The following is a 21,854-nucleotide window of genomic DNA, read 5'->3' on the forward strand; positions in this document are numbered from 1 at the left end:
TAGCAACAAAAATGCTTTTTAGGGTATATATACACATATATATGAGAGTACATATATACATGCATATGTACTGGGTTGGCCAAAAAGTTCTTTTGTGTTTTCCATAACATTTTACGAAACTCCCAAATGAACTTTTTTGACCAATGCAATACATACATGTATCTGTACACTCTCTTTTTATATGTCATGAACCCTATGGCAAAGAAAATTTGATGTTTCTAATATTTGAAAAAAAAAAAAAAACTATGAACGCTGGTGAATTTTGGTGATGTGAGCCAAGAGCTTTTGGCATTGGGATTGTGCTGGTTGGCATACAAGTGACAATTATCTACTCCTCTGTGCATTTCTAAGAAGTAAAGAGAGAAAGACACTTTTCACTTCACTAGGTTTACCACTTCTTGACTTTACTAGGTTTACACAGAGTCTTCTGGAACACAAACTACTGGTTACTGACCCAAATTTATTTTTCTCAAGGGATTTTTAGAAACATTTTTTGAAATGTGGCAATATCTCTTTGCATCTGAGCTTCAGAACGAACTCTTCAAGTTATAGAGGCTGAACTGCACCAAGCCCATAAATAGGAAGCTGTCTTCGTCTGTGAATGACAGTCTAGAATAGTTTACTTCCTGGAGTTTTCAGAAACTCTGACATTTGTTTAAACTTGTCTTCATTTTTTTTCTCTATGAAAAGGCTATCAACCAGATCTTTTTAACCATCTTATTTCAAAGTAGGAAACATCTCATGTTTTAATATGAACAGATTATTTTAAAAGAGGAAAGGTTTGAATTTATTCACAACTTGGTAACAGATGATCTCCATGGAAAACGCGATGGAAACGTTTACAGGAGAAAGATTGTTGAGGTAAAGTAAGGTATAGTTCTCCATATTACTATGGTAGTCTTACTGAAGGTAGTCTGTTAACATTCTTTTCTCTAGTTTAAAGGGAAGGCTGAATTCAACTCCAAGGAGAGTAGACAATTGCCAAAAAGATTTCTAAGACTGACCAAATGATTTGATATTCACGTGCATTCACATAATTACAAACCTAATAGACATAAACTGATTATAGAAACCAGATGTTGGGACTTGTATATGAAAAGAAGTAACTAACTGATTTAAGATTCTAAAAATATGTATTTTTTATTCAAAACACACTCTTTGTATTTATCTACATTTTAAGAACATAATTATACAGCTTATTTTCCTGCTCCAAAATCTAATTTCAAAACAAAGGCCTTAACCCATGTTTAGGTACAATTTGTCTTTCCAATAAGTACAATCTACACAAAGTATTCTCAATAACTTTAAAGTATTTTAAAATTTTGCGACAAAAATCATGCATCATAAATAGAATATTAAGAATGGCACTTTATATTACTGTTCTTTCATTCTTTATTAAGTTAATACTCAGTGTATTAATAAAATGAAATAATAATTTCCATTAAGAGTGAAAATGGATCTCTTATATCCCTCCATAATTCAATACTAACTAGCATTTATCATGATAATACCTGTAGTTGTAATATAGATTATTATATAATCTGAAGAAAATGTCTTTTGTATTTCAACCATTAATTAATACCTACTTGTAACATAGCATTATTCATTACACATTCCAGAGAAGCAAAAGTCTACTTATTGCAAAACTACCTCAAGGCTATTCAGATAACCATGTGTCTCCGTCATCATTTCAAGGAACATCATTTTAATTACAGGGATTACTTAATATTTATATAATGTGCCAGAATATGCTCAAGGCAGCCCTAATGTATGAAAGGCATGTATTGCCCTAAAGGACATTCTCCTCTCCTCAAACTGCCATGAAAACAAAGAAGAACAGTTTTCATAAATTATAAACAATAAAGTTTCTAGCTCTACAATGGTGTTTATTCCATAGAATGTAGCTGCAGGTTACTGTAGTTGTACGACTAGAGACTCCATTTGCTAGATGATTTGTGGTTATCCATCATTTGTAAAACAGAATTTGCTTACTGATTCATGATTTCTGTCATATATTGAGCTCATTTTTGCTCTGCACAGTAGGGCATCGACAACCATTATTGTCCTTGTTCATCCTGAGTCAGTAGGCAGCAATTTGTTTATGGTCACTGATTCTGTTTCTTCTCTAGATACTTTTTAAAAACCAAAGAGAAAAATAAGTGATAAGCCTCTTCCTCCAGATTCAGTTAGTCAACTGGAATCTATCATATAATTTTGCATATTAAATCAACTTATTTTTATGGGAATATCAAGGGAAACCAAAGGGATAAATAATAATCCAGTTCCTATTACATACCAGATGTTTTATGTATTATTAAATGAAATCATCATAATTCTATGAGGTAGCATTTACAATCTCCATTTTATAACTAAAGTGATGAAGGATATGAAGTGAAAGAATTTTTCTAAAATCTCACAGCTAGTAAATGTTAGGTTTAAAAAACAAAATCAGGTCTGTTTGAATCCATCATTTTTGCTGTTATACTATACAACCTTGAGAAATATATATGCGCTGGGTACCCTAGCATTCTCCAGAAATGCATTATTGTGGCATGGAGTGGCAAAACAGTATTTCTAGTTACTTCTTACTGAGGAAAAAAAGACTTATAGATATGGGGGAGTGGTCTAAATCAGAAGCTTTGATATTGGGTTACATTTGCAGCTAGCATACTGTATATAACCCTTTATGAATCTAGTGGGAATAAAAACCTCTAATTTGGATAATCCCTTGGGGTCCTATTCAGTCTTTTACCTCCTGGAAGATAACACAGGAGACAATCTAGATGATCTTAGGTTTGGTAATGAGTTTTTAAATACAATACTATAGTTATGAAAGAAAAATAAATAAGTGGGACTTTATTAAAATTAAAAATGATCTGGGCGATTGGGATTGACATGTATACAGTGATGTGTATAAAATTGATGACCGATTAAAAAAAAAATGATCTGCTCTGCAAAAGACACTGTCAAGAGAATGAGAAGCAAGTCACAGTTTGGGAGAAAATATTTTCAAATGACGTATCTGATAGAGAACTTATTACAAAACATACAAAGAACGTTTACATCTCAGCAATAAAAATATCAACAATCCAGTTTAAAAAATGGGCAAAAATATGAACAGACTACTCATCAAAGATTTTATACAGATAGCAAGAAATCATATGAAATGATACTCAGCATCATATATCATTAGAGAATCAAGAATTAAAACAATGAGATACCACCACACACCAATTAGAATGCCTAATACCTATAACCTGACAACACCAAATACCGGCAACAATGTGGAACAACAGGAACTCTCTTTCATTGTTGGTGGGAATGCAAAACAATACAGCTAAATTGGAAAGACACTGGCAGTTACATATAAAAGTAAACATTCTCTTCCAATAACCTAAAGGGATTGAAAACTTAAACCCACAAAAAATTCTATATCCACAGTAAAACCTACCTGTGGATGATTGCAGCAGCTTTATTCATTTTTGCCAAAACGTGGAAGCAACCAAGATGTCCTTTAGTAAGTGAATAGATAAATAAATTGTAGTGTAGCCCCAAAATGGAGTATTTCTCAGCGCTAAAAAGCAATGAACTATCAATTCACCAAAAGAAATGAAGAAACCTTAAATGTATCTTATTAATTGAAAGAAACCCACCAGGAAAGGCTACATACTTATGATTCCAACTACATGACATTCTGAAAGACAAAACTATGGAGACAGTAAAGAAGAAAATGGCCTATGGCATCTTTGCCGCTTCTTCTAAAAAATACAGATTATGAAAGTAACGCGTATATTGTCAAATAGGTGCTGCCAAAGCAGTGTCATGTCTATTCAGGGGATGTAGAGAGAGAGAAAGACAGCCAGACCTAGGACATCATAATAAACATTAAAAATGCTTTAAAATGCGTACACCTCTCTCCACGAGAATATTTTGGAAATCAGCAGACTAAACAGCACTAAGTCAAACATTTAAATTAAAAGCCACAGCTGACTAAATATTATTGTATCTGTTTATTTTATTATCTTGAAAGACAGCTGCTTCCTACGTGAAAGCAAATTAAACTTAGTTAACAAACTTCTTTAATTTGATGGCATGAACTCAAAACTGATGTTTCAAAACAAATGTCACAATTTTAACTTACCTTGACCATTATGTAAACAACCTGCCCTTTTTCATGTGTTGCATAGAAAAATGGAAAGAGACCTGCACGGAAGTCAGGGGGTCATAACTCTAACGTCAGCCTGGTCTCTGGAGAAGCTGTGTATCTTTGTTCAAGTGACTTCATCTCTCACAGCCTCAGCTTCCATTCCATGTACTCTCAACGTGCAAAATAGATAAATACACCTGGTCTAAGAAGGAAAGGGGCTCCCTGTCTGCTCCATGCCTGCTGTCCCAGCATGGGAAGACCACACAGAACACAGTGTGAAAACCATTTAATAGAATATGGCTCAAATGATTTCCAGTTCTGAAATTCTTTGTTTCTGTGTAAATAGTCAAAACAGCATAACTCCCTCCTGATTCACAGAGAACAAGACTTTTACTCAAACAATGCTGCTCAGGCTCATACAATTTGAGGGCTGGAAAAGAATTTGGCAGACTATTCAGGTCATCTGCCTGGCTCTGAATGGATGTGGCCTTAAATGATCCCAGAATTATTGTTTACAATATTTAGAAAATCCAGACAGGCACTTCTGAAGAAATCCCAACCAAGTTCTTTTTCTACAGCTTCAAAACTTTTTTATTTAGGAGAATTCTACCTATATTTCCTCTGTTCATCTTCTATGGAAACAGAAATAATAACTATTCACATAGAGCATCTATTTATTCACTCTACAGGGGAATATTAAGCTCCTAAACAACACTAAGCAATCTCCTAAGTCCTAGAAGTACAAAGGTGAACAGAACCCAGTTGCATCCAGGAACTCACAGTTTAGGGAGGAATATTTTTGTATGCTGGGTGGTGGGAAGTCTCAGGGAAAGAGCACAAAGGAAGGCCTAACTCAGCCTGTCCTGGGAGATGGGGTCAGAAGATTTTCCTATAGAAATCAATGCTTGAACTGCATTCTGAAGGATGCATACAAGTTAGTCACTCAGGAAAATGGTACAAGAGAATCTCAGACAAAAGGAAAATGTGAGATAGGAAAGAATGAGAGAGCATGGAATACATATGCGCATTTGAATGGCTGGACCACAGAGTTCCTTCCTGAGTACAAGACCAGAATTGTCTCAGAGACCTCACTGTATCGTTAAGACAGTGCGGTGGACTGAGGCAATCAAATTTGAGTTTTATCAAGATCTTCCTCCATCAGGTATGTGAATAAAGTATTAGAATGGGAAGGCTGGAGGTAGAAAGTTAGATGGCTTTTTCTGTAATTTAGGTAAGAAATGATGTGGGCTCAACACTGACTATTCAGTGTCTTAAATCATTTTAGTTGCTTTGCTCTGAAACCTCCCACATTTTCTATGGCTGGGTGTATGTATCACCAAGGCATCTGGGTATGGACAATAGTTCAGCTGAGAAACACTTGTTTTTTCAATTGGTATCAACTAGCCTCTTTACCATACTTTGTAGAGTTATTATCTCATTGTTAGTAGTCGGCTGATTCTTTTATTCTGTTTGGTGTTAGAATCATAAAATTTTAAATCTGCAAGAGACTTTCTAATTCATTTGGTCTGTTTGTTTCCATACCATGTTTCTCCAAAACCTAGTTTTCTTTTGGGGAAACCACAGATGAGGCTCTAGAATAAAATGCAGACAGAGCTCCTGGCCTTGTCAACCAGTATAACCAGGACCGGCCCTGCCAGTCATCGTAACCAGCACCATTCCTGTCTCCCCTGGTAACCAGCACCAGCCCTGTCACCCACTTGAACGATTTTTCTTGATTTTGTGTGTTCTAATTAAGATTTTGTTTGCAAAACAGGATCTGTTGCTAAAGTTATAACCTCTCCCTAACTTCACCAACAAAAAATTCAAACACAATGAAGTTAAGGGCCTTGCTTGTGTTTATACTTAGCTAGTGAGCAGCAGAGCTCAAGTAGCAAAACTGTTAACACATTCAGGAAGAGTTGGAACCTCTTCTAGAATCTGAAACTGTCCCTAATCCCCAAGTCATATTCTGATATTGCCAAGTTTCCTCATTCCAGATATTAATGGCAGGGCATTTTAGACTTCCTGTTAAAAAAGAACACAGCTTATTTCTAAGAGGCATTTTCTTCCCATGTGAATATGTATGTCTGTGCGTATTGTGTGTGGGTGTTTCTGTTTGTAATGAGATGGATATATAGATTTGGATTTACACATTTTGTGGTAGCTAAGAAAATATTATAATAGGGTTCCATTGCACAGGCTAAACTATTACTATTTGGTAAAAAAGTCAACCTCTGAATTCAGAGTAAAGCATGCGGCAGGATTCTTTTTCTTTTAAGCTTTGGGAAGTTTCACTCTCTGGAATCATCTACAGATACTTAATTCATCAGCAGTAATTTTTTAAAGTAATCATAAAAGAGTGGCTCTCAAAATTTTATGCGTAAAGAATCACTTGGGGAGGTTGTTTAAAAATGTAGATTTCCACACATTTCCCCCAGATCTCCTGACTGAGTGAATCTAAGATAGGGGTCAGTAATGACCACTTTCAATAAAGACCCCAGGTGACTCTGATGTGGGCCTGAGCACTGCACTTGAGAGACTGATGTAGCTCTAACTAGATTTTAAAAAGGGGTTGATGTAAATGGTTTTGCTGAACCCCTTAACCTGGCTTGTCTCTTTTAAGTAAAATTATTGTACCGCACGAGTCAGGGACATGGAACCAAACCCCATCCCTGCTAAGTCTTACAGGATCAAGTGGTCATAGGGTTCATTCCCAGCACAGTTTATATTTTTTTTAGCCTAAATATCTTTCACCAGACACAAAGTTCATGTGTTTGTCACAACAGAAAGTTATTTCTTGTTCCAAACACTTACTCTATCCTTCATCCTCCAAATAGCTGCTAGACAGTGAGATCCATTAAACTGCTGTGTTGTTTCCTGTGTAAAAGTTTCAAAAGAGTTTCTCATCAAGAGCAGAATGACGATTAGATATTAACATAATCAAATTTTATCTCTACATGTGTTTTGAAAGAAAAGCAAAAAACATTTTGACTTTTATACAAAACCATCACATCTTAATTTAAAATTATTTGATATAAGACAATGCCCCTATTCATTTCTTTTCCCCTGTGATGATAAGTAAAAATAAGCTTAAGGCAGTAAATGGCCTCGGAGACCTTCAGTGGCCTGCCAAGCTTTGTGCTTATGGGTTATTTCCAGCTCCATTTCATTATAAAGGACTTATTTCAAGGACACTGGGGCTGATAATCATGTCAAACCCAGCCTCAGAAGAAAACTGGAAAAAAGGGTATTTACTCAAAGACCAAACCACCTCTTGATAGATTTGGACTAGAAGAGAGAGGTCCTAATAGATAGTTACTTTTTAAATCAAAACACCCTAAAAAATGAAATATATATGAGCAGATTCTTCTTTTCCTTTTCTGCTCTATTTCTCCCTTCCTTCCTTCCTTCCTTCCTTCCTTCCTTCCTTCCTTCCTTCCTTCCCTTCCCTTCCCTTCCTTTCCCTTCCTTCCTTCCTCCCTCCTTTCCTTCCTCCCTCCCTTCCTTTCCTCTCCGGTCCTTTCCTTTCCTTCCTTTCGTTATGGGTAGTTTTTCTAAAATTTCAATGAATAATGTCTGACCTCAAAATAGGCCCAGATGGAATTAATAATAATAGCTAATACTGAGTGCTTATTATTTATCAAGCAATGTCTTTAGTGCTGTATATGTATTAAATCCTCAAAATAACTCTGTTGAAATGGGTATTAGTATTATCTCCACTTTACACATGAGGAAGCAGTGGTACAAAAAAACTAAGTAACTATATTATATGATCCCACAGCTACTGTCTGTAAGAACTAAAGTCAACATAATTCCCTATTCCTATGTTAAGTCTGGGAGCAAGCATAATTTCCAACCCCTATTGCTGAAATATTTATGATAAGAGCTCTGGGACCTGCTTCAGTGTGGTGGAGGGAGGGAGGTGTAGGGGAATAGGTGTGATTATAGTTGAAATAAGATCGTCCACGAGTAGATAATTGTTGAAGCTGGATGGTAGGTTCATTATACTAGTCTCACTACCTTGTATATACTTGAAACATTTTACTATAAAAAGATTAAAATATATGGAAAACTAAATAAATAAATAAATAATTCTGTAAACAAGCTCCAAGAAAACCTGGTTCCTGGATTGTGATGTGTCTCAACCAGCTTACTTATATACTAAGAGCATGCTCTTCAACACTTCAAGACTCTTGAGACAAATCCAAAGCTATGGTATCATAAATTCTGCCCACTTGCCTGCAATGCAAGATGCACCTTGAAGTCACCCAACCTTTCCCCTACTGGGATACTACCCACGAGTATCCTCCTCTGATCTTTCCTTTCCTTCTGAGACGCAACTAAGACTTTGTCAAGGTGGCTGGCGTTTTCCCTTACTGCAGTAACTTCATAAACTTCGTTTTGCTTGGTGAATAGGTTTTTTCAGGATATATTTGGGAGGTTGGCAACTGACAGCTGTCTAATAATTATTAGGAATTAGAAGACTGTATTTTGTTATAGACATAATAAATAACCTGTTCTCCTCTAATTCTTCTCAAACCAGAGATATCACTACAGCAGAATAAGGATATTGATATCAACCTTCAGTAACTACTTAAAGAATTTTTGACATTTCCTTAAAATAGAAATCCAAAGACTAAAGTATTTATGCTTGTGTGATTCTTAAAGCAAAGAGCTTTACAAAAGTTCTCTACAAAAAAAAAGTCTCTGACTAGTTTCCCTAACTCACATCAAATATCAATTGTGAGATTTAAATTGTGAGGATTAAAATAATTAATTTTTAAAAAGCAGTTGTTTGTATATTACAAACTTCTTTAATGTAAAAAAAATATTGTTATTCTGAAATTTTACTCAATCAGGAGACCAAGACTGGGCAATTTAAACACCGAAAACAACGAACAAAAACTAAGACAAAAAACAAAACCGGAAAAAAACCTAGTTATCTCAGAATGATGTAGCTTTCTTCCCGATAAAGGAAACGTCACATGGTAAATATTTCAGGTGTGAACACACAAGGCACAAGGAGGTCCCGTTTCTTTGGAAATAGCTGTAAATACATTCATCTGAGTAAAACAATCATCTGTGTCTAGTCATGCATGCTCTCTGCTCCCGTGGCTGTCACTGCTGTCGATCTGAACTTGAGAGGTAATGGCCTCATGATTCAAGGAAACTGCTGAAGTGTGTACTCAGGCTTCAGTTGAAGAGATGGGTTCATTTATCATCATAATAAGCTATTACCATCGAGAGGTCACAACTCATTGAAGAGACAGTCAGTCTAATTGGCTCAATTCCGTCAGCTTTCGACGTGACTCAAGGAGATAAGCACTCTTTCACAGGTAATTTTCAATCACCCAACAAACTATCTGTTCAATAATTCATCACATTTCAGATTGGGATCTTATCACATAGCTCCTTTTTCCATGTGGCAGATGTTGAATTTTAACTACTTAGAATCTCCGACCTAGGTAACAGAGGGAGAGCTTCAGAAAAAGTAAGGTGAGAGAGTGTCTGCTTTACTCAACTACTACTGTTGGAAGTGACGAGAAGACCTCAGTAATATAAATGTTAATTTTTTTTTTTTTTAATTTAATTAATTTATTTATTTTTGGCTGTGTTGGGTCTTCGTTTCTGTGCGAGGGCTTTCTCTAGTTGCGGCGAGCGGGGGCCACTCTTCATCGCGGTGCGCGGGCCTCTCACCATCGCGGCCTCTCTTGTTGCGGAGCACAGGCTCCAGACGCGCAGGCTCAGCAATTGTGGCTCACGGGCTTAACTGCTCCGCGGCATGTGGGATCTTCCCAGACCAGGGCTCGAACCCGTGTCCCCTGCATTGGCAGGCAGACTCTCAACCACTAGCGCCACCAGGGAAGCCCCTCAGTAATATAGATGTAAGCTTTATGCTTCCCCCATATGCCCTGCTGACAATAACAGAATTTCCTGAAACTACCTGGTAAGATAAGAGTGCTACTGGAATCCTTGTGATTAATTAAGCATGACAACCATTTTTAGCTTATAGAATTGAGGCACTTAAGTGATCATATCAAAGCAGTAATCTTTACAACAAAGTCTAGAATAGAAAATTATTATTTCTTCCTTTTCGATCTCTGTATCTTTTAATTTTTATCTTACTGCACTGTCCAAATCTTCTAGTACAATATTAAATAAAAGTGGTCAGAGTGAAAATTGTTTGCGATCTTAAAGAATTCTTTCAACATAGATGCTATTCATTTTTGTGTAGATACTCTTCATCAGATGAAGAAGTGCCTTTCCAATCCTAGTTTGCAAATTTTTTAAAACATCATGAATCATTATTTAATTTTAACTATTTCTTTTTCTACCTCTATCGAAATACTTTTTCCCTCTCCTTTAATCAGTCAATATTGTCAATTACTTACACTGATTTTTTTGATATTAAACCAACATTGAACTCCTATGATAAAAGTAACCTGGCCAATTTAGTTTTACCATTTTTATACATTATGGATTCTGATTGTTCATGCTTTGGTTAGGATGTTTGCATCTATTTTCATGAATGAGTTTGGACAGGGATTTCCTTTTTCATACCTCCCTGATATCCAGCATACTAAGGCACATAAAATTGCTTGAGGAGTAGTCCTCACTGTTCTGTTCTCTGGAAACCTTGTAAGATTGAAAAAAATTTTTAAGGTTTGAAATGTGATTGAACAAAATAAACAGAAGTAAACAAACTACTTGTTTTCTTTATGGGAAGAACTTTTTGGCTACTGGTTCAATTGCTTTAATATTCATATCACTTTTCACATTTTTCCGCTTGAGTCAGTTTTATTAATTTTCATTATTCTAGAAATTTGACTTTGAGTCCTCATAGGTGGGCTAATTTTGCATAGTAGACATTACCAGAACTATGGGCAATAAATGAGTTCTTGAGTTCTTTTGTTTGCTTTTTAATAAATATGTTTCCTCATTTGCCCCTAACAATTCATTTGGTTTATTCTGGACAACAGATCTTCTTCTAGTACTACTCCATCACCAAATCATTTTTTATATGATCTCATTTATGGAATAAAAATTCAATCACAGTTGATTTATCCTATTTACTTTTATGGCCCTACCATTCACCACATACATAATACTTTCTTAATTAATCCATTTAATCTAAGACAAATTGGAGGATATTAAGGATGAGGGAGAGAGTTTGACCTTTACTTCTGAATAATTTTGAGGAATGTGGAGCAAAGAAGTCAGAAATACAAATTATGCTAATAAAAGGAGAGTGGATCATGCTTATTAGTAAGTTTTTAGTTATTTTTAACCAAGATTGAAATCATCTTTCAATTCTAACTTAAATCCCAACTCAAGAGTCATTTCTGAGCAATCTAATGAAAACTATTCTGCTGCTGTTAAAAATGTAGCGTTGATCACAAAATATTTGTGAAGTTCCTTTTATGTAACAAGGACTACCCTGTCCTGTAAATCTCAAACATCAATCTCCTTCAAATCCACAGCTTTAATTAGGGACCTGAGGGGTAGAACTGAAAGTCAAGCAAACACAGCAAAGAAATACCAGAGATTACTTTTAGAACCAGATGTTATTTTGTCAGCAGACTCATAATGTGCATCTTAAGCTAAACTATAGGTATTCTTGGCAACTACATGAAACAATTTAAAAGTTTCTCTAAGCTAGAAACAGAAAAAGATAGTATAATGTTGTAGAAAATAAGCATTTTTTTGTAAAAACCCAATCACACAAGATTAATTTAATAACACTCAGAGAGAGATTTTCAAACCTTAATGGTAATGTGGGAACAGTAGATAGACCAAGCCAGATTCTCAGGGAACTTTACGGATGGGAAGAGAATTGCTTTTGGAAGCTGCACTATCTATTTCAGACCACTAGGGTAACCTTAAGTAAATGACCATTTCAATGTTCCAATAGCACTTAGTTTACTAAAGCAGTAAATTATTCCAACTCTGAAATACCCAAACTGTTTCTCAATAGCTGTAGCCTGTAGCAAATCAGCAGGACTCTTTGTCCTCTAGCTCTTTCCATTCCTGCCTAGTTTCATGCTTAAACAACTGCCCTAAAACCAAGCATTAACATGGGCCAAGCATTTTGAAAATAAGCTGCTGCCTAGTAGAGCCCTGTGGGTGCCTGACTTAATTCTCTTTGAATATCTAGAATGGAGGGGGGCAGGAAATTAACACTCGATTGTGACAATTGTTCTAAATACTCACTCACATATGAGAAAAAAGACATTTTCAAGATTGCTGTTGAGGAACTAACTCATAGTTGAGACTGTAACCCAGCAAGACCCTCTGGGGCCTTCTCGGGACAGACCCCTTCCCCCATGTCCTCTGCTGGCCTCTTGTTTGTAGAAAACCTGTAGTCTCCCAGGCCTCCCCTGAGTCACAAAAGCCTGGCTCAAGAATTAATGATTGAAAGGATGTGAACATGTAGTGACAAAAATAGCAGTTGGGCCAGAAGAATTGGTAAGAATTTAAACAATAAATCAGCCATATGACAGTCACAGAATCTTTAGTTCCTCCCTGAAGCACCTAGATAACTGTATCTGATGCACATTTCCTGAGTTGTTTTACAGATGCTAAAACCCCCACCAAATGGAAGAAGTTAACTACTTAATGACCATAAGCACATAGCCCCCAGACCTATTGAACCTGAAGACTGATAATGTTAAGCCCTGTGACACTGCCCTATTATCTCGCCATCAACCAATCAGAGAACTGTGCACAGGCTGATCACACACCAGGCAACTCCCCTCCATCACTTTGCCTTTAAACTCACTTCCAGGATTTTGGGTCTTTTAAGCATGAGCCACCCCATTCTCCTTGCTTGGCCCTGCAATAAACCTTTCTCAGCTCCAAACTCTGATGTTTTGGTTTGTTTGGCTCCACTGTGTGTTGGGCACAAAAACTTGCCATTGACAAAAAGATGATGGAAAATTTTTAAATGGGTAGTATAAAAATGTGCTACCTTTTTCTAGGCCTCATCCACTATCCACATACATAACTACATTCACTTATGTACTCCTCATTAGTCCAAAGAGGAACTGTAGTCAATAAAAATGTTTCTTAAGGTGAAAAGTATTCCTTTGCTAAATTGGCTAGTGCTCTTCAGTTTAATTATGATCAGGCCGGTTTCTATGTTAGCAAAGTGTATCCCAAGTGAGAGCAGTTTTATTATTTGGGGTTAGGTTACCAAAAAAAAGGAAGACTGGCATGTGGCACCTTCACTATAACAATATGTACAACACATCTCCCTTCTGTTGTAAGTGGACTTATAACCAAGTAACTTGGAAAATGTTTGAAAATTGGTTATATAAATATTTAGGAAAAGCTAATAGCGTCTCATAAATATATACATTTTTTGACTTAGGAATTAACAATAAAAAGGCAGAGGAGGGATTATGTACCCACAGCCCCCTGGTCATGGATGTAAACGAAATTCAGTATCTAAGCAGATATACTAGTTTCTTGATATACTATTTCTGTCAGATTCTGGCAATGGCTCTGATTCCTACAGCAATTACTGGTAAAGAACTTAGCCTCAACTATTTAGAAAAGTGGCTTTACTGGATTTACAAACAAGGCCTTACAATTTTCCATTTCCTTAGCAAGATATTAAATCAACCAAGCTAAGCATGTCATCATGACTGTAATTTATGTGATATGACATGACAGTTAAGATGTACTGTGGTAATCTGTGAGAGCTGGCAGTATTATTGTAGTATCAAAAATTTATATGGTTCAGTTATTAAGGCAAATTGTTTCATTCATACTGAGATATCTGACCGTAAACCACAGAGGGATTTCACATTACATTAAAAAATGTCTTCCATATTCAAACAATTTGCACACCTTGTTACGATTATTTTGTTCACTGAATGGAAACTGAAGCACAGGCAAGCACAGCTTTTTGATGTGAAAATGATCTGTGGGGGACGTGAAGTACTTCATTGTGGGTGGATATAAGAAGCAGTTCAGCCAGGATAAGGGAAGTTATCTTTGGGAACCAACAACTACGAACAGGATGTCCAAATCCTTTGCTCTGATGCTATTTAATATCGCATTTGCTTGCTTTCCTTCTGTCAGTTTGATTTTCAGCCAACAGAAAGAAAAAGCATATGACCAAAGAAGAAATGATGGAAAATATGGTAAAGAATATTCTATTTAAAAACTATCTGTAAGTAAATTTCCCCATTGTAAGAAAAGTAAGACCTCTGAAACTCATCCAATGGCTCTTCTCTAAACTCCTCAGAGCAGTTAGAAAAAAGACAGTTTATGTATGTATTTATTTTTTTTGGCAATTTTAAGCTATAGACATTCAAGTCGTATGTGCTATTTTATTCTTGTCGGGGATTCAGGAAGTTCCTAAATAGAATAGGATAGAAGGACTTCTTGTTGGAAAGGGCTTTGAAGTATAAGTTTAATTGGATTTTACTACAGATAGAAAATTTTATGCAATATACACTGTCTCTTTAAAAATACATATTCAATGAAAATGTGTTTTATTCATTTACACATTTTTCATAATGGTATTCAGAAGCTTGTAAAAATAAGAAACAGGCCACGAATTAAAATGTTTTCAGTCAGCTAAAACCACTAGTTCCCATTCATATGAACTAGTAAGGTTTTCTATCTCAATACTCACACGCCACTAACTATTAATAAATTTTTATTTATTTAATCAATGAAGATTTCTGCAAAAGTAATGCTATATTCTTATAGGTGAAAACTAGGCTTAAATAGCATCAATTTGCAAACGAATTTTTCTCGAACTCTCACAATTTCTGGTGTGATTAGGTGACTTAACTATTAGCTGAAAAGGTATTAAGTTCCACAGACCAAGCAAATATTCCCACTTAGAATTACTATATCAAATTTTGTTTCCAACAAATTGTTAAGCAAAATAAAATAAAATAAAATGATAAAAGCCAAGGAACCTATCTAGATAAAGTTAATCCACAACAGGCGGGGGGTGGGGGGGAAAGCACCTGCATTTCTGAGATTGCTACATTTGTTTATCTGTGTGTGTTTTTATATGTGTGTGAGTGGGCTTGGAAACAAACATGTGCTTTCAGTCTGGCACTTCTCTTAGGGTAGTTCTCTTCCTGAGCTCCAGGAAATACGGTGTTTACATAAGCTTCATGGCAAGCATTAAATTAGTTGTGTAATAAATTTCATTTCCAGTTAACATTCAGACAAGGTAGAAAAAGTAGCTCTCTTGAATATCAGTTTTGAAATGAAATAGAAACGGATGAGAAAAACTTCAGTAAGTATTGCACCATCGACAACTCTAGAAAAACAGCTATTTCAGGTAAACGTAACACCGTCTCTTCCAATATCTATAATTTGTTTTGCAAAAATATATCCTAGAGGTTTCATTAATTTATTTGTAGATTCAAAATGTTGACACAGAACAGCAACTACGTAGAGTTGTGAAGTAGGGCTGCTGTGGCCCACCGGGCAGGGCAGAAATGTCCAACTTAATCTGATTCAGCTGTTTCCAGCAATTCAATACAGTATATATTTGATTTTATCTTTCTTTAAAGAAAGACTAAATAAAACCTATTATTCTTATTGATCAGTTGAAGCAAAGTAGCAAGAAGCAAGCACTATCTGGACTTACTTTGTTTCCCAGATACAGAGCTGGCGCGCTCCAGTAGTAGCTGTGGGGCAGGGCTCGTCGGGCCTCCACGCTGCTGATGCTGATCTGCTGATGTGGATCTAAGTCATCCTGCTGCGGAGTCACTCGAATGTGGCCAGAGATGTCAGTCAGATACCAGCCACTCATGTCTTGTATCTTAAAGAAAACACACAACCATCGTTACTTAGGAAAAAAAGAAAAAACCCACCCACTTCTTTTCTCTTTCATATTCCTGTAGTGTTCATTTTCTGAAAATTAAAGATGCAAAAACTATGAAAGTTTAGAAAAATATGAGAGTTGTGAATATCATTAAACTTATCAGATGTTCTCAACTTTAGGTACCAATTATTTTTTTGCTTGATGTTTCTAAGAGTTTGGATGGTACGATATAGTAACCTGCTTTTATTGATCCAATGTGCTTTTTTAAAATCATGATTACAAATACTTCTTTCTTAAAAATAGAAACTCATTCAAAATCACACGTTATGTTATATAAATTATCAAATAGTTGAACTTTGATTTTCATGTTTTTCACTCCACTAGTAATTTCCTGTTTCTTATAGAAAAAATTATTTCAAAAGGTGTTACGTATGTGTTTGTAAAGCAGAGGAAGAAAAAAGATATGAAAGGTAGCTTTTCATTTAATATTTCCTTCCTTTTCACATATTTAAATTTAAACTTTGAGGCTCAAGGGCATTTGAATCTACCAGCTCACAATACTGTACCTATTCCTTCCCATGAGGTTGGAAGTGTTGTAGGAACTCCTAGCCTAGATCCTTGGCCCAGAGAAGGAAGGAGCCTTTAAGGAGGAATTAGGGAATACATGATGATTTGCTTTTCCATGTTTATACTCCAGCCATGGGTGGGCATACAGCTACAATTCAAAACCATCCAACCTTGTCAGGACAAAACACTGGATACTGGGGTCTGTGGCTACCAGGGGCCCACTAGATGTGTGTGAGCTGCTTGGTGTTGTAGGTGATGGGGAGCAGAATGGTAATGGTGATAATATGTGGATGAAATATTTTTAATATTTCTTCATGTAGAGGTCATTTGATTCTGCATCTCCCAAAGCTGTGGAATTGCTGGGACTGCCCTGGTCAAAGAAAGAGAGATTAAGTAAAAGCTTATGGGATAGCCACACTGCAAGATACATATTACTTCCTTCTCTTCCCTTTCCAACATCATCATCAGACATTCTAAGACAGCCCAGTGAGATTCAGAGAAAGTTCTTTCCAGAAGACCTACTGAAATGGAAATATCAATGGACCTAGTTTCTGAAGAACAAGGCTGAGTTCTACCTCTGTTCCTCTGCTAACCATAAAACTTTAGTACATTAATGGAACAGTCTAGAGGGTGAGGTGTGACTCTACAAACAAAAGAAAGAAGTTAGACCAGATGTTCACATGTTGTTGGTTCTATATAATCTGCTCCAAAAGCTATGCATTTGATAAAGTATATATAGGTTCAAATTTAGGTATGAGAGTACAATCAGAAACTACTCATAATGTTTCAGACTTTAAAAGCAATACAGGCAGAGAAAATTTTCATAGTTGTGTTAAGGATTAGTTAGCTGACTGAAGTTGAAAGGCAAGAGTAGTGTTTGGAAGACAGTTTTATTAAAATAGTGATCTTTGTAAAACCCAACCCTAATCATAACAGTCTCCTGCTAAAATCCTCCAGTGCCTCTCCAAGGCTAAGAACTCAACTTCTCAGTAAACTCAGCCCTATATGGTATAGTTTCTCATTCACTCTGTAGGTTTCTCTTTCTTTCCCCAGCCTGTTTCCTGTTACTGTGTACTCCTAAGTGCTGCCACATAGGCTATTTGAAATTCCCAAAGGTCCTCTTTTATAAGGAGACAATCGCTGTCTGTGAAGGGTTGAAAAGGCAATGGGAGTATGATGAGCAATGAAGGTGGGAAGGGAAACATGTTTATGTTTATGGTAGAGGAAGAATATCCCAGTATCTACTAAACAGGTAATAATTTGAACTTTTTCAAATCAATTAAGAATGAAGGTATTGTTCAAATTCAGTGTCTCCTTTTAACGAAGAAAGGGCCCTGGCAACATCAAATCACAACTAAAGGCTGGTGGGTAATATGTACCATGTATATAGTTATTAAAGGAGTTTTTATTAATGGGTATACCAAAAATACTGGTGAGTGAAGTACATAATCCTTCAGAGCACAATCTGATGTTTTCTCTGTTGAATCACCTGCCCTTGAGGCTAAAGCAACATTAATTCCGTTACTGCTTCACATAATGATCATGGACACCGGAAAGGCTAGTGTTGGCTTATTCTAAGAGGTTCCAGTCTACACATCGGTACAAATAAAATCTTAAAGCCTTTGGTCAAAGAGGCACAACTAGCATTTGAAAGAAAATTCCATCACTTCTTCATGATAAGTTTAAGTAGAAGCTCACTACAAGAAAAAAACTTAATTTCTTATAGAAGGAAAACAACAACAATAGCAAGAAGCCCCGTGGAGCAGCACATAGGATTCAAAGGCTGTTGCTTACATTGCCATAGGTCCAGTAGGAGCTCTGACATCTGTCTGAAACCCCTGAACAGAAACACTCATCACAACCTTTAGGATTATCCTCTTGCAAATTGAAGAAGCCGAATTTGCAGCGACTACAGTCTCCTCCTTCGACATTTTCCTATAAATAGAGAGGTGAGTTAGCAACAGAGGTGCCCTTCAAAATGAAGCATTGTCTCTATTTCTGTTTAAGAAAAATATAAGCTTTCTATTCTTCATTTTACCTCTTAGCCTTATTTAAAGTATAATGATATTTTAAAAAATCTTCTCAAAAGCTTCTTATTAAGTTATATGCTGTCCTAACCACACTGATAGGAAATAATTTGGATTCTAATCTACTGCAGTAAGTTACAATTTGATCTTCATCTCTGTCAAGGGTATGGAGTAAATGTCATGATAAATACAGCAATAAGTTAGACATTTGGTTTACTATTTACCGTTCTATGTTGTTGAAGTACTTCCTCTTAGGAACACATGATATATGATAAAAATAAAAGACATTAAGCTAATACATGGATGTAGAATAGAACAATGAAATTATACAGATGGTAAAATACTTCTCACACCACATATTAAAAATACATATATTTGAAGCAAGCATAAGAATCTGACAAGCAGAGAAACTGGGGCAGATAGTTATACTATTTCCCTGATGAGATCCAGTAGGAAGGGAGGAAAATTTTCCCCAGTTAATTTTCAGTGTTTCCTTTAACACGTTGGTATAGCCAGTTAATTATATAGTAACATTATGGGAAAAAATAATTCTCATTCAGTGACTGCTCTCCAGATTGGTTTCATTAATCCTAGGCCCAATACACTGAAAAATTATTTGTTTATAGGTGGGATTCAAGCCAGGGAAAGCTGACTATATGATGAAAAACTGGGAAGGGTGTAATCTCTCAATTTAAAGAATGGTTAATCTTGACTAATGTCTTCTCAATGAAAGTTCCCTGTTTTCCAGGAAACAGACTCTCAATATTCCCCACACATGAATTTGCTCCACATTTTCCCTCTTCCTTGAATTCCCTTATTACTTCAATTCTGAAGCTTTCCTTTTCCTTAGAGAACTAACTTCTCTCTCAAATGTGTTCCCAATGCCCTTTACGCATTGCTCTATTCTAACCACAAAAATGTACTGCTGTATCTTCTAAGATTATTCTCTCCAGCTACACACCATAATCCGTTCAGAGGTAGAACCCTGTCTTACTTACCTCTATAGTACCAGAAAATGGCAATGTTCCTGGTACAACACTGAGCACTAGCTTAATAAAACTTTATTGTGTAAATAAGTCTCTCGGTGGTCATATTTTTCACCTAGTAGATGTTTCATAAAAACATTTTCGAATAAAGCAAGATTGGTCAGAAGATAGGATGATAAAATCTGAGAACATGGGGGAAAGACAGAAGAGGGAAGAACAATAGAGAGAAAAATAGACAAATTTATAAAAAATAAACAAAGAAGTTCTCCTTGTATCCAAGAGAATAATTTATTTGAAAGTAACTTTTGGGCTCAATTTCTATGAGCTATTTACCACCTCAACCATTTCTACATTGCCGGGAGCCTAAACAAAGAGCTATCTCTAGGCCCGTTTCATGTGTCAAACTTTAGCTTCCCAATATGTACACAGATTTAATGACTGCACTGATATTCTTGCTAGTTTTTGTTTCTAAGGTAAATTTCAGATTTTTTGAGATGGTAGATGTCAACAAAACTAATCAAACTAATTTCAGACCTAAGGTGACAAATAAATCCCCAAAACCCTGAAGTTGAGAGCATCTTCAGAAGAGTACACAGGCAGGAAAGATGAAACATATCTATAATTATAATTTAGCTTATCCTGTTGAAGACACAGTACAGCTGTTCTGTACACTGTGTTCTTATGTGGTTGGTCTAATCTACTTTCATTTACTCTAATTTGAAAGCTTGGAATACCACTTTTCTGAGATTCAGACTGAGTTCAACAATTAGAAACTTTCAGACATTAGTTACATTTTCTGTACCTACATTTTCACCTGGCAATATGACCTTGAAAAGTAATGATTAAATAATAGCAATATTCAACTTAATTTAATAAACCGAAGCATCACATTAGGGTAGACATTCTAGGGACTATAAAGACGGGTGAGTCAAGGTCTCTGTTTTTACAAGCCAGCATCTAGAGTTGGGTAAAAAGATACATTTACCATCAACCTTAAGGCAAGGTGGAATATGAAAAGGGCATCTCAGAAATAAATTAAATTATGGCAACACAGACGAGGAGGGGCTAGTTTCTGCTATGAAGGCTTGAGGAGGATTTATGACAGGAGTGGAATTTGACTTAAACTTTGGAGCATGGTTTAAAAATTCAACCTGTTGGAGGGGACAGAATAGAGGCCTATGTTAGTAAAGATATTAGGAATAAGAAATAATTCAAAGCTTAGAAGATTCATTCAGTATTTACTCTTTAAAAAAATGTATCGAATATTTCTTATATGCTAGGAACTTAATTTGGTACTTGGGTTCCAGGGCCCCTGATTTCATGTAATAAACCTTTAAGGCTACCCTAAGAGATATGGGTCTTGTCTCACAGGAATTGGTGAAAAGTCATTAAAAGGTATTCAGCAGGAGATAAATCAACAGAACTATACTTGAGGCACCTAAGTTGGCCATAGCAAGTAAAATGTCCATGAAACGTGAGACACTGGAACAAAGAAATCTTTCAATACTATATTGGTGCAGCAAAGGATTAATTCAATGGGCTTGGAGTACTCAAACCCTGCACTTTCTAAACTGAAAAGACTGTCCCTTGAATAGCTCCTGGGGGATAACTTATAAACTCTTAGAATATCTTGCCTGCTAAGAATGTCCTTTTTTTTTTTTTTTAAATAAACTTATTTATTTATTCATTTATTTATTTGGCTGTGTTGGGTCTTTGTTGCTGCTCGTGGGCTTTCTCTAGTTGTGGTGAGCAGGGGCTACTCTTGGTTGGCATTGTGCAGGCTTCTCATTGCGGTGGCTTTTCTTGTTGTGGAGTACGACCTCTAGGCCCGCGGGCTTCAGTAGTTGTGGCGCACGGGCTTAGTTTCTCCGCAGCATGTGGGATCTTCCCGGCCCAGGGCTCGAACCCGTGTCCCCTGCATTGGCAGGAAGATTCTTTTTTTTTTTTTTTAACATCTTTATTGGAGTATAATTGCTTTACATGGTGTGTTAGTTTCTGCTTTATAACAAAGTGAATCAGCTATACATATACATATATCCCCATATCTCCTCCCTCTTGTGTCTCCCTCCCACCCTCCCTATCCCACCCCTCTAGGTGGTCACAAAGCACTGAGCTGATCTCCCTGTGCTATGCGGCTGCTTCCCACTAGCTATCTATTTTACATTTGGTAGTGTATATATGTCCATGCCACTCTCTCACTTCATCCCAGCTTACCCTTCCCCCTCCCCGTGTCCTCAAGTTCATTCTCTACATCTGTGTCTCTATTCCTGTTGGCAGGTGGATTCTTAACCACTGCACCACCAGGGAAGTCCTAAGAATGTCTTTGT

General features: G+C 36.3%; 1 protein-coding gene across 2 annotated transcripts in view; it reads right to left on the minus strand.

Moving 5' to 3' along the window:
• LAMA2 (laminin subunit alpha 2) overlaps window positions 1-21,854 on the minus strand; it is a 623,525-nt gene that overhangs the window by 286,098 nt on the left and 315,573 nt on the right. For both annotated transcript variants that reach the window (XM_068551053.1, XM_068551052.1), the window contains exons 11-12: window positions 18,309-18,449; window positions 15,771-15,944 (exon numbers count right to left, since the gene is read on the minus strand). In XM_068551053.1, coding sequence (XP_068407154.1) covers window positions 15,771-15,944; window positions 18,309-18,449 — 315 coding nt within the window. The remainder of the gene's footprint in view (window positions 1-15,770; window positions 15,945-18,308; window positions 18,450-21,854) is intronic.

This window comes from Eschrichtius robustus, chromosome 9 (assembly GCF_028021215.1).
Source record: "Eschrichtius robustus isolate mEscRob2 chromosome 9, mEscRob2.pri, whole genome shotgun sequence".
Lineage (NCBI taxonomy): Eukaryota > Metazoa > Chordata > Mammalia > Artiodactyla > Eschrichtiidae > Eschrichtius > Eschrichtius robustus.